This window comes from Malus sylvestris, chromosome 11 (genome assembly GCF_916048215.2).
Source record: "Malus sylvestris chromosome 11, drMalSylv7.2, whole genome shotgun sequence".
NCBI lineage: Eukaryota > Viridiplantae > Streptophyta > Magnoliopsida > Rosales > Rosaceae > Malus > Malus sylvestris.
In genome coordinates, this window is record NC_062270.1 from 38,980,815 (window position 1) to 38,994,902 (window position 14,088).

The 14,088-nt window shown below is 34.9% G+C and overlaps 2 protein-coding genes across 2 annotated transcripts; both read left to right on the forward strand.

Annotated features, from left to right (window-relative positions):
• Positions 1-2,671: 2,671 nt before the first annotated feature.
• LOC126591015 (aluminum-activated malate transporter 12-like) lies at positions 2,672-5,222 on the forward strand. The gene is made up of 6 exons (XM_050256540.1): positions 2,672-3,043; positions 3,166-3,312; positions 3,686-3,958; positions 4,069-4,175; positions 4,411-4,554; positions 4,665-5,222. Exons 1-6 carry the CDS (start codon positions 2,746-2,748, stop codon positions 4,986-4,988), a joined length of 1,293 nt encoding a protein of 430 aa, XP_050112497.1. The 5' UTR covers positions 2,672-2,745; the 3' UTR covers positions 4,989-5,222.
• A 7,268-nt stretch (positions 5,223-12,490) lies between these two features.
• LOC126590488 (antifungal protein ginkbilobin-like protein) lies at positions 12,491-12,892 on the forward strand. Its single transcript, XM_050255933.1, has one exon. The coding sequence runs from the start codon at positions 12,491-12,493 to the stop codon at positions 12,890-12,892; it is 402 nt and encodes a 133-aa protein (XP_050111890.1).
• Positions 12,893-14,088: the final 1,196 nt, after the last annotated feature.

The window sequence follows — 14,088 nt, forward strand, 5'->3', positions numbered from 1 at the left end:
GTTCAGAATTCAAAACCCACCAATATAACTGAAAATAAAATGAACTATAACATATATAGTTTCCATTAATTTTGAAGGTAAACAAATCATCTTAGAAGAAGCTAGCCAATCATGCAACAGAACGAAATTGTACATGGCCAATATAAATAAAATAAAAGATGTTTACCAAAAAAATGCCATAAGAAAACCATAGACAATAGAGGGTGGCATCTCCACTATAACGTGGTGTCATTTTCTATTTAATCATCACAGGTGACTTAGTTTTTAGCATGTTTTATATGGTCATTTTGGTTTTGGTCTTTGGTCAGCTCAATTGTTAGATTGAAACTTTATTGTTTTTATAATTTTTTTTTATCAAAGTCCTTTAACTTTGTACACCTCAACATTTTAGTATTTATTTATATTTCCATGTCATTTTTTGTTTTAAATTAAAAATTGTTGATTGAGTCCAACATTTAAAACACTTTTTCCTGTTGATTTTTTATTTGAAAGTGGCTCTAATTAAACATATTTAAGGGATTTAAATCAAATAATTATTGTAACTCATATCTCAGGGATTTAAAGGATTTAAATCCAAGATCAGCCACTTTGTACTATGGTCTAATAGTATTCATCTTCACTTATAAGTTAGAGGTCTTAGGTTCAATTCTCGCCAAAGGTGAGTTTGAACAACATTATTGCTAGCCCATTGTGAGGCTAAGCTCACCCCCTCCTCCTTAATGTAGATAATATCATTTGTTAAAAAAATCCAAGATCAAATCTAAAAAATCATGAAATTTAAAATTCCCAAAATTTACTGGATTATAGATCTATAAATCTTACAGATTATGAGACTAAAAAAATGTCTACAATAAAAAATAGTGCCCATATTTATGCAAATTTTATCTAGTAGTATTAAGGGAAATAATGTACCCCATTACATTTAGGGAATTGTTATTGGCACTCCAAAAATATTATTTTGCACTCCAAACTTTCTATAATTAGTAAGAAAATTACACTTGTGAGGAGTGTAGAATAAGAGTTTTGGAGTGTTAATAACAGTTCCCCACATTTATTATGGGTACATACAAAAACAATGTACCCATGAACTTGACAAAAAAAAAAGTACCAACGAACATAAAAAAATGTACGTACCCACAACACATAAATACCAAATGTGTACATATTACTAAATTTACAAAAAAAAATTATAATTAACACTTGTACCCAAATAAAAATAAATATAAGAGAAAAAACTCATGGGTACATGTTTCAACTCAAAGAAAAGAATGTACCACATTGTTTAGTAAGTATACATATGGTACATAGAAAATGCAGCAACCACAACCATTTTACCTAAATTTCTCCAAAAAAAAAAATGTACCCATATCAATATGTATAACGAAATTGTACTCACAAAATATATTGTACCAATAGATATATTAAAATGAAATAACATGTAGAATAAAATTGTACCCATGAAATACAAATGTATAGCCAACTATATATTGAACAATCAAGATTAATATTCAATAATCTTTAAAAAGAAAAAGATTAATATTCAATAATAAAGGGAAAAAATTAAAAAGAAGAAAAGAGTTGACTACATAAATATACTGGTCTAGGGGCGCTGCTGCTACGCTCAGAGAGGGAGAGAGTCTAGGTAGGTTTGGCGTCTAGACGATGAACAAGCATGATGAACTGAGTTTGGCGGTGATGTGCGTGAGGGATGGGATGAAAAAGAATGGAGGAGTTTTTTAAAAATAACAATAAAGTTTCAATTAATGTAATATGAAAATGATGATGAAAATCTAATTTTTCCTTCTCTTTTTTTTCAACCCAATTTTTCCTTTTTTAAATCTAAGATGTTCCAGATTTTCCGGTTTCTCTATCCTGTTTTACTCATTTTCAGACATTTTTTTAAGAATAAATGGTTCATTATTTCTCCCCTTATTCATGATATCCAATTAATATACTTTATCACAAGATCAGCCACACGTTTTCTGATTCCAACCTAACTTTCTTAAGTATTTTACTGTTCAAATGCATACAAATATAAATTTTATAAATAAAATAATAATATATGCAATGACAGACACTCGTGGATAGAAATAATAACTCTGAAATAATACATGAGTTTTTTCTTTTTGTGAAAGGAATACATGAATTTTACTGTCAAGTCTACATGTATTCACTATTTGTTGATCAACCCTGCATGATGCATGTTTTTTTTTTCTTTGGTAAAGAACCATGCATACGTGTCTGTGAGCTGCGAGCACTAAGCTTGGTGATCAACCACCACAATGAAAATGAGATAACAATTCATTTCACATTGGCACAATATATATTGCATATAGAAATATGTTGTTGCCAAAAGACAATTCTCCATATATATTATATGCTGAATTGGCATTGCACATTGCATAGAACGTACTCTCGTGCCTGCAAGCGTGCTCGACTATAATTTTGGCCATAATCATGAGTTAGCAAATAATTTATAGAGAATCTATTTTTGAGGGAGTTTTCTTAGTATTTCTATTAAATTAAGTGCAAAATCCCTGGTAGCTAGGTCCACTTTAGGTCAATAGGTACGATATATGTTCCCACTTTGGCTACTTTTCATGGGAAAGCCGTGTATATATAGACACGATATCTCCCTTCCAAGTTTCACAACTACAAAGTGAGTGATTTGTATTAATCAGTCTAGCTAAAACAAGAAAAAAAAAACTAAGAGAATATTTCTATTAATATTTCTTATTAGTGATTATGGGTTCGACCGTGATAACTATTCCGGCAGATGTGGAGCTTGCTCTTCCCAAAAATATTCAAAACAAAGATGAGAGGCAGAAGTTTTCTATTTTTGGAATTATTTCCAATCTTACACTTAGAGTACTTGATCAGAAAACTAAGCAAGATACGAGAAAGCTGCTTCACAGCATCAAGGTTGGAGTTGCCCTAGTTTTGGTTTCACTTCTCTATCTTCTCGACCCTCTCTATGAACAAGTTGGAGAGAATGCCATGTGGGCTATCATGACCGTCGTCGTCATTTTCGAGTTCTATGCAGGTTTGCTCTACTTTTCTGGGTTACATTGGAGAGTTTCGCTTTTTTTATCCAACGAAATAAAATTCATTAAGTTACTAATACATGTTTTAACTTTGTGTATGGTAACATTTTTTTGTTTTCAGGTGCTACACTTTGTAAGGGCTTAAACCGTGGAATGGGTACAATTTTAGGAGGTGTATTGGGGTGTTCAGCTGCAACTTTTGCTCAAGAAGTTGGTGGAATGGGCAAGGGCAACGCGGTAATGATCGGTTCTTGGGTGTTTGTCATGGGTAAGATATATAATGTTAAGCCATCCATTACTTTTGATCTTTCAAGAGTAATGCTCATATATATTTTCGTAAAGCAACTTTTATAATGCATATATAGTCTAATATTGTACAAAATTGGCCCCCAAAGAATTTGGAACTTCCATCCCTAGAAGTCTAGAAGATTATGGCGCATTATCAACGTGCCGTGCATTATACGAATTTGAATGGTTGATGATGAATTGTGATCAAATACTACTACATACACATACATACATATATATTAGAATTTTTGGACAATATGAAGAAGAAATTTATTGAATAAGAAAAATGAAAGAATGAGAGCGAAAAAGATAAACTAGTTACTAAGTAAATCTTACATTTTATTATATTTCAGGTGCAACTGCAACATATTTTAGATTAGTGCCTAGCATCAAGAAAAGATACGACTATGGAGTCCTGATCTTTATCCTAACCTTCAACCTAGTAATTGTATCGGGTTTACGTGCCGATAAAGTGTTGGAAATAGCTCGTGATCGTCTTTCAACAATTGCAATGGGATTTGCAGTATGCATATTCGTAAGCTTGCTAGTCTTCCCAACATGGACTAGTGATGAACTTCATGACTCTACAGCTCATAAATTTCAACTCCTTGCTGACTCAATTGAAGGTAAAAATTAAAGCATGTATTAAGTTGTGTTAGTGATTAAAGTAAACGCATGAACCATCTAATTAAGTGAATAATTAACCACCTTAATTTGTTGAATGATTGATTTGCAGGATGCTTGGAAAATTACTTCAGATTGGACAAGGAAAATATGAAGGATGATTCCATTTCTAGTAGTTGCAAGTCGGTGTTGAACTCCAAGTCAAAGGATGAGACACTGGTATATATAATAGTTTCATGCACATTTTAGCGAGAACGTTGTTATTTGTACAGCATATAGTTATTGACCACCTCTCTAATAATGGAATAATATAACTCACATGTACGTAATTCACTTTTTATTATTAAAAAAAAAAAAGTAGTTCATCAAATATGATACGAATAACACTATTCTTGTTAAATTTATAAACAAAAACATGAGCTCACGGTGTTCTATAATGTATTATGTATTTCAGGCAAATTTTGCGAAATGGGAACCATGGCATGGAAAGTTTGGTCTCAACTACCCATGGACAAAATACCTACAAGTTGGAGAGCTTCTTCGAGACCTAGCTACCATTGTCATTTCCCTCAAAGGTTGTCTTCAATCTCCTAGACAGGTACATATATACATATATAACATGCACACTTGGCCTTTGCTTAAATGAATTTTGGTTCATCTTCTTTCTAAGAAAATTCTGAAGCTGGTTCAAATTATGTGTGATTTTAGCCGTGGTCAGGTCTGATGCAGTCGATCGAAGAGCCTAGTGAAGCTGTAGGATTGACACTTGCATGGAGCCTAAGAGAGCTTGGAGAGAGCCTTGTGAAGATGAGAAGATGCAACAAGGAGGCTGTGATAGTTCCCAAATTGAACTCAATGAGACTAGAGCTGAGCTCGATTGTTTCTCCTTCCAAGTTTGGACCAATAGAGAATGTTGATGGACTTGCAATTGCAAGCTTTGTCTTCTTGTTGACAGAGATGATCGAAAAGTTGGAAGAATTGGCAAAGGTGATTGAAGAACTTGGAGAGCTTGCTGGTTTTCATACTAAATAGCTGTAGCTATGGCTATAATATAGACTTTACTATTCTTAACTATGGTGCATAAACATTTTCCCATTTTTGGCCTACAAATGTTAGGAGTATTAAGATCCTATGGTTGAGAAATAAGAGTTAGTTAAGATGGTTATTGTGTAGCTTAGAGGGTAAGCTACCAATGCAAATATATACATCTTGTAATAGTCATTTGTAACTAACTAGTAAAGAAATACATTTCTGAATTCTCTCTCTTCTCTCTAAACTCTCTTATTCTTTAACATTTCTCTCTGTCTCTCTTTCTGCATAACCTTCTTTGTTACATATATAATGGTTTACATGGTATCATCGCCGGAACAAGCATGAAAGCTTGACGGATTTTGATTCTGGTTATGGTTGCTTCCGCTTCTACAATATTCTCTCTTCATACTGTGATTTCTTCTGGTAAAATTGGGGTTTTTTTCGTCTTCTCCCTCTTCTGATTCGTTCTTGTCAAAAGTATACCCACCAAGTGTTTGTGGTTAGTCCTCTATCAAGATTTCTTGGGATTTCTTCATAATAGGTAACAATGGTGACCGCTGCTCAGTTACAGATTCTCCAGTCTCTGATTGCTTCTTTGATCTCGTCGGTTTCAAGCTCAATTAATGTGAAATTGGATGAAACAAATTATTAAACTTGGCATTTTCAGATGGAGCTACTGCTTGAAGGCCATAGCATAATTGGTTTTGTTGATGGCTCAATCCTTTGTCCTGACCAATTTTGCCAAGCATCATCTGGGGATTCTACTACAAGAGTTCAATCTGATGACTACAGAGTGTGGAAGATGCATGATAAAACATTAATGCAGTTGATCACTGCAACCTTGTCTCCTGCTGGAATTTCTTATGCGATCGGTAGTACCAGCTCCAAAGAGTTGTGGACTCGACTTAAAGAACAGTTCTCAACCATCACAAGAACTAGTATCTTTCAACTTAAGTCTGAACTGCAAACTATAAAGAAGGGTAATGATTCTATCACTGTATATTTGCAGAAAATAAAAGAAGCAAGAGATTTATTATCTGCTGCTGGTGTATTCTTTGATGATGATGATATTGTGATTCTTACACTGAATGGTCTGCCTGCTGAATTTAATACTATAAGATCTGTGATTTAGGGTCGTGAAACTATGATATCATTGAAAGATCTTCGATCTCAATTGTTGGCTGAAGAAAGATTGATTGAAACTATTCCTGCATCACCTGTTTTGTCTGCACTAATGGCACAGAACAATGACTTAGCGTCCAAGAATCAGTATTTTTCAAGTGCTGGTGGAAATCATGCTAGTCCCAATTCAAATGCATACAGGTCTTTTAATCAGAATGGTAAAAGCAGAAATCGTTTTGGATCCAATTTCAATCCAAGATATGGCAATAGCAAGAACTTTCACTCAAGTCCTGCACCTGGCATCATTCGTACATCTCCACCAAGCATACAGAATTATGGGTTTCAAACTCAACTCTGTCAAATCTATGGGAAACTTAATCATTTGGCATCTACATGTCGATTCAGAAACATAAATTTCTCACAAGGTTGTCAAATCTGTGGTAAGCACAACCATCTGGCTGATACCTGTCGATTTCCTCAGGATGTCTTATTTGTGGGAACTCTTATCATACTGCAGACACATGTTTTCAAAAGAATGCAAATTCTCAAATGAGTGTTATGCATGCTACAACAATCAATGGTACCACTTATTCCCTCTCAGTGTCATCTGCTCCTCCACAGCAACAAAATTGGCTTACTGATTCAGGTGCAAATAATCATATGACTTCAGAATTGGGAAATCTTTCATGGTCAACTCCATATCCATCTAATGAGACCATTCAGACTGCTAATGGTGAAGGTTTAGCTATCTCTCACATTGGTTCTACTCTTCTTCGAACTCCAATGCAACCTATTAGGCTTAATTCTGTTCTATATGTGCCAAAACTGTCTCGAAACTTATTTTCTGTTCATAAGAATAGCTTGGATAATAATTGTTGGTTGATCTTCGATGCTTTTTCATTTTGGATTCAGGACAAAGCCACAGGGATGGTGCTTTACAAAGGGCTGTGTAACAATGGACTATATCCAATCATCGTACCAAGTTCTCATGCAATTATCAACAAAGGGAAAATTGCAGCTTTTCTAGGAAAACAAGTTACAACTAGTATTTGGCATAAGAGATTAGGTCATCCCTCTAATTCAATTGTTTCTCAAATTTTAGAATCCTCACATGTTCCTTGTGTTGCTGATCAAGCACATTCACTGTGTCACATATGTTTAGAGGGCAAATTTAGTAAACTCCCATTTTCTTCTTCAGTAGACAAATCTGTAAAACCTTTTGATCTTGTTCACAGTGATGTGTGAGGCCTTGCTACTTGTGTTTCTCTAGAAGGATTCAGATATTATGTCACCTTCAGACCACTGTACAAAATATTGCTGGATTTTTCCCATTTGCAATAAAAGTGATGTTTCTAGTATATTTGTTTCCTTATACAATTTCATCTTAAACCAGTTTCAAGTAGCCATTAAAACTCTCCACAATGATGGTGGTGGTGAATACATAAACAAGCATTTCAACAGTTTTTGTCTGATAAAGGAATAAAGCATCAACTCTCATGTCCTTATACACCATAACAGAATGGAATAGCTGAACGAAAACACAGGCATATTATTGAAACTTCCATCACTTTGTTACAGTTTGCTTCCTTACCATCATTGTTTTGGTCTTTTGCTTGCCAAACCTCAGTGTACCTCATTAATAGAATGCCATCTTCTTCATTGGGAAATAAATCTCCATTTCAATTGCTACACAATTCCATACCTGTAATACAACATCTGAAAGTATTTGGATGCTCTTGTTATCCTTGGTTAAGGCCCTATACTCGTACCAAATTAGATCCCAGAACTGCAAAATGTATTTTTTTGGGGTATGCATCTAAATATAAAGGTTATCTCTGTTATGATGCTTCTAAAAACAAAATGTATATCTCTAGACATGTTCTATTTGATGAGATAGAGTTTCCTTACCATTCTTTGGTCCCTACATCTCACTGTAACAATATTTCACCATCTCCATCACCTACACAAGCACCCACTCCAGTTCCCAATCACAATAATGCTCTTGTGTTACCAAAATCACACAATCACTACACTATGAGTTCTTTATCCAGTCCTGCATCATTAGGTTCAGATTCTACACCTAGTGTCATGCCAAATACTGTACTTCAACAATCTCCAGCAGACTCTACTACAGTTCCAGTTACACTTTCAAGTGACAGTGCAGAAAATTCATCTGAAAGTCAATCCATTACTTCTCCAACAACACAGCATTTCTCATCTGCACCTCCTGTGGTACCTGAATTCCAACCTGAACAACTACAAGTGGTTCTCTCTGTTCCCCCAGTGAACGTACATCCTATGCAGACACGATCCAAAAGTGGTATTATTAAGAAGATTGCTTTACTTGCTGAAGTTCATGAAAATGGGGGGGGTTGATTTGACACAAGTGGAACCTGCAACATATAAGTCTACATTGAAATTCCCAGTTTGGTATGATGCTATGAAAGATGAGATATCAGCTTTGCACAATCAGGGTACATGGTCCTTGGTTCCATTGCCCATCAACAAGAATTTAATTGGGTGTAAATGGGTATATAAGATCAAAAAGAATGTTGATGGCTCAATTGGGAGGTATAAGGCACGGCTGGTGGCAAAATGTTTTAACCAAGAAGAGGGAATTGACTATGCAGAGACTTTTAGCCCTGTTGTTAAACCCACAATAATGAGACTAGTTCTAGCTTTATCAGCACATTTTGGTTGGACATTGAGACAATTAGATGTGAAATCCTCCATCCATGGCATATTACAAGAAGAAGTCTACATGGCACAGCCACCTGGGTTTGTTGATCTTAAACATGAAGACTATGTTTGCAGATTACATAAATCACTATATGGGTTGAAACAGGCACCAAGAGCATGGAATGAAAGGTTCACCAATTTTTTACCATCCTTAGGGTTCAAGTCTACATTTGCAGATTCATCCTTATTTGTAAAAACTGTTGACAAATATGTGGTGATTCTGCTTTTGTATGTTGATGATATTATCATAACAGGAAGTCATACACAAGCTACCACTGAGGTTATTCAATCTCTTACTCATGAGTATGATATGAAAGATATGGGACCACTTCATTATTTCCTGGGCATTCAAATTGTACAGAACAATGATGGTTTGTTTCTTTCCCAAGACAAGTATGTTACGGATCTGCTTACTAAATCTGACATGATATTGTCCAAACCGTGTGCTACTCCATGTTTGCTTTACAACCGACTTCTCATCGATGATGGAAAGCCTTACAATAATCCTACACTGTACAGGAGCTTGGTTGGTGCTCTACAGTACTTGACTTTTACTCCATCTGACATTGCTTTTGCAGTGCATCAGGTCTGCCAATTTATGCAAAGACCTATGGAGTCACACTTTATGGCTGTCAAAAGGATTCTCAAGTACTTAAAGGCTACTCAAGGCTGTGGTATTTAGTATATCAGAGGTTCACTTGATCTAACTGCATATAATGATGCCGATTGGGCTAGAAATCCAAATGATATGACGTCCACAACTGGAATGGTGGTGTTCTTGGGTTCTAATCCCATTTCATGAATGTCCAAGAAACAAAATACTATCTCTAGATCATCAACTGAGGCTGAATATCGGGCACTCTCTATTACAGCGGCTGAATTGGATTGGATAAAGTCTCTGTTGACTTTCTTGCATATTCCTATTGCAGAGACACCATTACTATTATGTGACAACCTGTCTACTATAGCACTGACTTGTAATCCAATTCAACATCAAAGAACAAAACACATTGAGGTTGATGTCCATTTTGTTCGAGAAAGGGTGGCAAAACAGCAACTACAAGTTCATTTTGTATCTTCTAATGAGCAATTTGCTGATCTACTCACCAAAGGTCTTTCTGCACCACTTTTTCAGACTCATTGTGCCAATCTCAGGCTCAATTTCTTTGCCCCTGAGCTTGAGGGGGGATGTTAGGAGTATTAAGATCCTATGGTTGAGAAATAAGAGTTAGTTAAGATGGTTATTGTGTAGCTTAGAGGGTAAGCTACCATTGCAAATATGTACATCTTGTAATAGTCATTTGTAACTAACTAGTAAAGAAATACATTTCTGAATTCTCTCTCTTCTCTCTAAACTATCTTATTCTTTAACATTTCTTTTTGTCTCTCTTTCTGCATAACCTTCTTTGTTACATATACAATGGTTTACACAAAACTCCACGTATGTTTTGAAATTATGGGAGTTTGGAGAGGATCCGTAGGTAGCTAGATGTATGGTATATATTAATTAATCGAGTAACTGAAACTATGATTACTTTATCATATGATGTGATCTTATGCATGCATATTGTTAAGGCCAACCCTAAGAATTTGGGGGCTCTATGCAATCCTTCGAAGTAGGGTCCTAAAGTTCTCTGATCTTTGGTTCTTTGTACATTGATATGTATAAAAAGAATTCGCTAAATACATAAAAAATTCTATTTCCACATCAAATATCATTAAAAATTAATATCAAAAGAAGATAAATATAAAAACATTACTTAAACATTACACGTTTCAAGTTTTTAGACACAAATGTATTAAATGAGTCAAGAGTCTAAGATTGAGAGTGAAGAACAATAAAACTTGATGATCAACAGAGTAAAGAACAATAAAACTTAATTGACAAGTATAATAAATTAAACAACGCCAATTGTTTCTCTTGTGTTTTTTTTTCTTTCTAAAATCAACATCACACTAACGAATTGAATATTAAAATAATTCATTCACTAAAAAATTATTGAAAAGCAAAATATAAATTCAAAGTTTTGATTACCTTAAAGTACAATCGTCAAGACATGTGATAATTGGTTTAAACATTCTATAGAAATGGAGAGATTGGGAAGTTGAAAGAAAAAGAGATTGCAAAGGGACTTGAGTTTTATAACTTTATATGCATTTGGACAGATGAGATTGGGAGTAAATTTAAAAAACAAGAAAAATCTAATGACTAAAAAAGTAGCTACGTTTTTTGAAAGAAAGCCAAACATTTTCATTGCACCAACATAAAGAGAATTTAGATTCGGACATTTGTGCCTAACTTAGGACTTGAGAAATTTTTATACGGCAACACACTCATAAGCCATAAGCCAGAAACTGCTTTTCTCCTTCAACCCTTGTGGCTTAAAATTTTATCCCGTAATGATTATATAATGATTTTAGCCTAACTTTTTGTTTTTGGTAAGTTTTTTTGAAAATTAAATTTATGTAGATTATCTTAATTTATTTTTATCAACATTTAGTCTAAAATATATTTAAATTCCGATAAGTAATTAAAAATCATACAAATACATAGGTATTTATAAAATTTTAAGTTAAATTTGATTTATATAATTTTCTTAAATTATTTTAGACGTTAGATTTAATTTTGGGCCGTCAAATCTTTTTTTTACTTTTAGATTTGATCTCATTTGATCATAGCCGTTAGATTATAAGTAAAAAATAAAAAAAGGTTTGAAATATGACAGTTTAGTGGTCAAGCTTAAATCCTAGGAGAAATCTAACCCAAAGATATATTTTCTCCCTATGGCTTATTTTAGCCCGTGGCTGGAGATGGTTTTGGGTGGGGGGGGGGTTTAAAGCTTATATTTTAAGTTTTATCCTATGTGTTGGAGATGGTATAAGAGATGGAATTGTTGGGACCCATATATTATCAGGATATATAGAGCGTAGTGAAGTAAAGGTGCTTATTTGTCAACTTTTTCTATTATCACCCTAAAAAAACAAATTTGCCTTGCCTAAAGTTGCCAAAGTTAGTATGCTTAATCCCTGGATTTTAAATCATTCTTTTGATTGGCAATAAATTATAAGAACATTTTTTTAGTCTCATTAAGGGAAATGGTTAAGGATTTATCCAGTGTAAAATTTCACACCTTATGAATGTGTTCCCGTGTACAACAGCTGCACCCACATAAAATTTTCTCCTAACTTAGATTTGATCATCACACCATAGCAAAATATATACAAAATAGATCAATAGGTTTGGCCTTAATCTCTACCAAGGTCCCTTCACAAAGCTGCAAGCCAAATAAGATAAATAGGATGGAGTGGTCATCATCGTATTTATCTTATTTGGCCTGCAGCTTTGTGAAGGGACCTTGGTAGAGATTAAGGACAAACCTATTGATCTATTTTGTATATATTTTGGATCACCAGCTCAGCTCTTAAATAATATCATGATAATTTCTGTTAAAAGAAGACAAATGTATAAGCAATTGGAATAGGATAATCAACATAAGACCATTCAAGTAAGACAACTAAAAGTACAAAAATAAGGATGCCGGCGGAGAAACATATATAATTACAGTGATCATGATTAAGATAAAAAAGAGAATCCAAAGTTGAAAAGCTTCAACTCTGATAAGATCAGGAGACATCACAACATGAAAATTGCAGTGACCCTAACCCTAATCGGATTCGTAGGGTTTTTCTTCTGCAGTGTGGTCAGATGCACTCCAGACACAAACGTGACAAGCGTTCTATGCAACGGAGGGTTGTACACAGCTGGTGATCCTTTTGCTGTAAGCCTAGCCTATGTTCTTCAAGAATTGGAAACTGCCGCACCAGCTCACAAGAACTATGATTACTACAACATATCTCCTTACCCTAATGCGTTTGCGTACGGCCATGCTTCTTGTAACAAAAACATCACAGCCCCAGATTGCACTACTTGTCTTGGTGCTGCAAAAACAGACATGTCAGTGACGTGTCAAAATGCGATAGGCGGTCGTGCAGTTCTGGTTGATTGTGCAGTACGGTATGAGCAATACCCATTTACTGACTGATCAGCCTCAACCCATTAGCTATAGTTTGATTTCCACTAGCTACTAAATGTTGCTGCTGCAATAACATTATATAATTTCAGTGTACTAAAAATCTTCCTTTCGTGAAGCATTATGGGATAGCTAGCTTTTCATGGTTCAGTCTTCACCTTTTGGAGATTGCAATTCTGCGTTTGTGGTTGTTGGACATGAATGCACTGATTGGTAGAGTTCTACACATCAAGGCACCATTTTTTATTTCTTTTTTAGGCACATTTATTCCATAAAGAAACCAGAAATGAGATCGGCACTTGCACATGTCTTAGTAGTAGGGTCTAGAATATAGCCAGAACGGATTTTCTGTTGGAATTTTATAGGGCGTTTCAAAATATAAACCATGCTCATTGTGACAATTCATTTTCCTTCAAATCCTTTTTTTTTTTGGGTCAAACGATAGACTTGTTAGCTTAGATGTTAAATTAGGGAGTCGACATGACTTAAACCCACGTCATAGTGCAAGAACAACACTCCTCTCCATCACTGTAGTAAAGGACCACTTGCCTTCAAATCCCATTTATTGATTGAATTAAAATTTTAGCCAATAACGTTGGCATTATTACTCATAATTTCAGAAGAATTGGGACGTTGCGCACTTTTGCAACCTTTTTCCTCTTTATTTGATTATTACTATGACAATTATTTCTTTAACTCTCCAACGTTATATACATAGTAAATAACCAACGTTGATCCAACGTGTGTGTATATATATACATCTTTTCTTTCCTATGAACCTCACGGATTTGAAAGGAACGTAGCAGATTTGACATTTTCTTACCTACAAACCTCACCAATTTGGAATAATACTAAAAGTTTAGGGGGCGGCGTGCAAGAGGCAGAGGCGGAGTGCTGAGAGACGAGGGTGAGTAGTGTAGGAAAAGAGAGATGAGAATGAGAGAGAGTATGATCATGGCTCCCAAATACTTCAATTGTCTCTTCAATGACTCTTTCTTCAACGGTCTCCTTTGTGCATACTTGCAGATACGTACTAGTGGAGCTCATAACATAATCAAAACAGAGTTCCGTCGGCATGCCATCAAACTCTGCCTACTTGCATCCCCAAATCGTGGCATGCTTTCTCTAGCTTCAGTGTCTGGCAATCATAAATTTGCTGCAAAGAGTTCCCCTTACCTGTGTTAGCCTAGCGAATTTGTCACCACGAC

What these genes read in the sequence shown, in the direction of transcription:
- LOC126591015 (XM_050256540.1), top strand. Translation starts at nt 2,746, where the DNA reads ATGGGTTCGACCGTGATAACTATTCCGGCAGATGTGGAGCTTGCTCTT. An exon ending in CCTTGCTGACTCAATTGAAG is followed by an intron (nt 3,959 to 4,068) that starts GTAAAAATTAAA and finishes ATTGATTTGCAG; the next exon opens with GATGCTTGGAAAATTACTTC. An exon ending in GTCTTCAATCTCCTAGACAG is followed by an intron (nt 4,555 to 4,664) that starts GTACATATATAC and finishes GTGTGATTTTAG; the next exon opens with CCGTGGTCAGGTCTGATGCA.
- LOC126590488 (XM_050255933.1), top strand. Translation starts at nt 12,491, where the DNA reads ATGAAAATTGCAGTGACCCTAACCCTAATCGGATTCGTAGGGTTTTTC.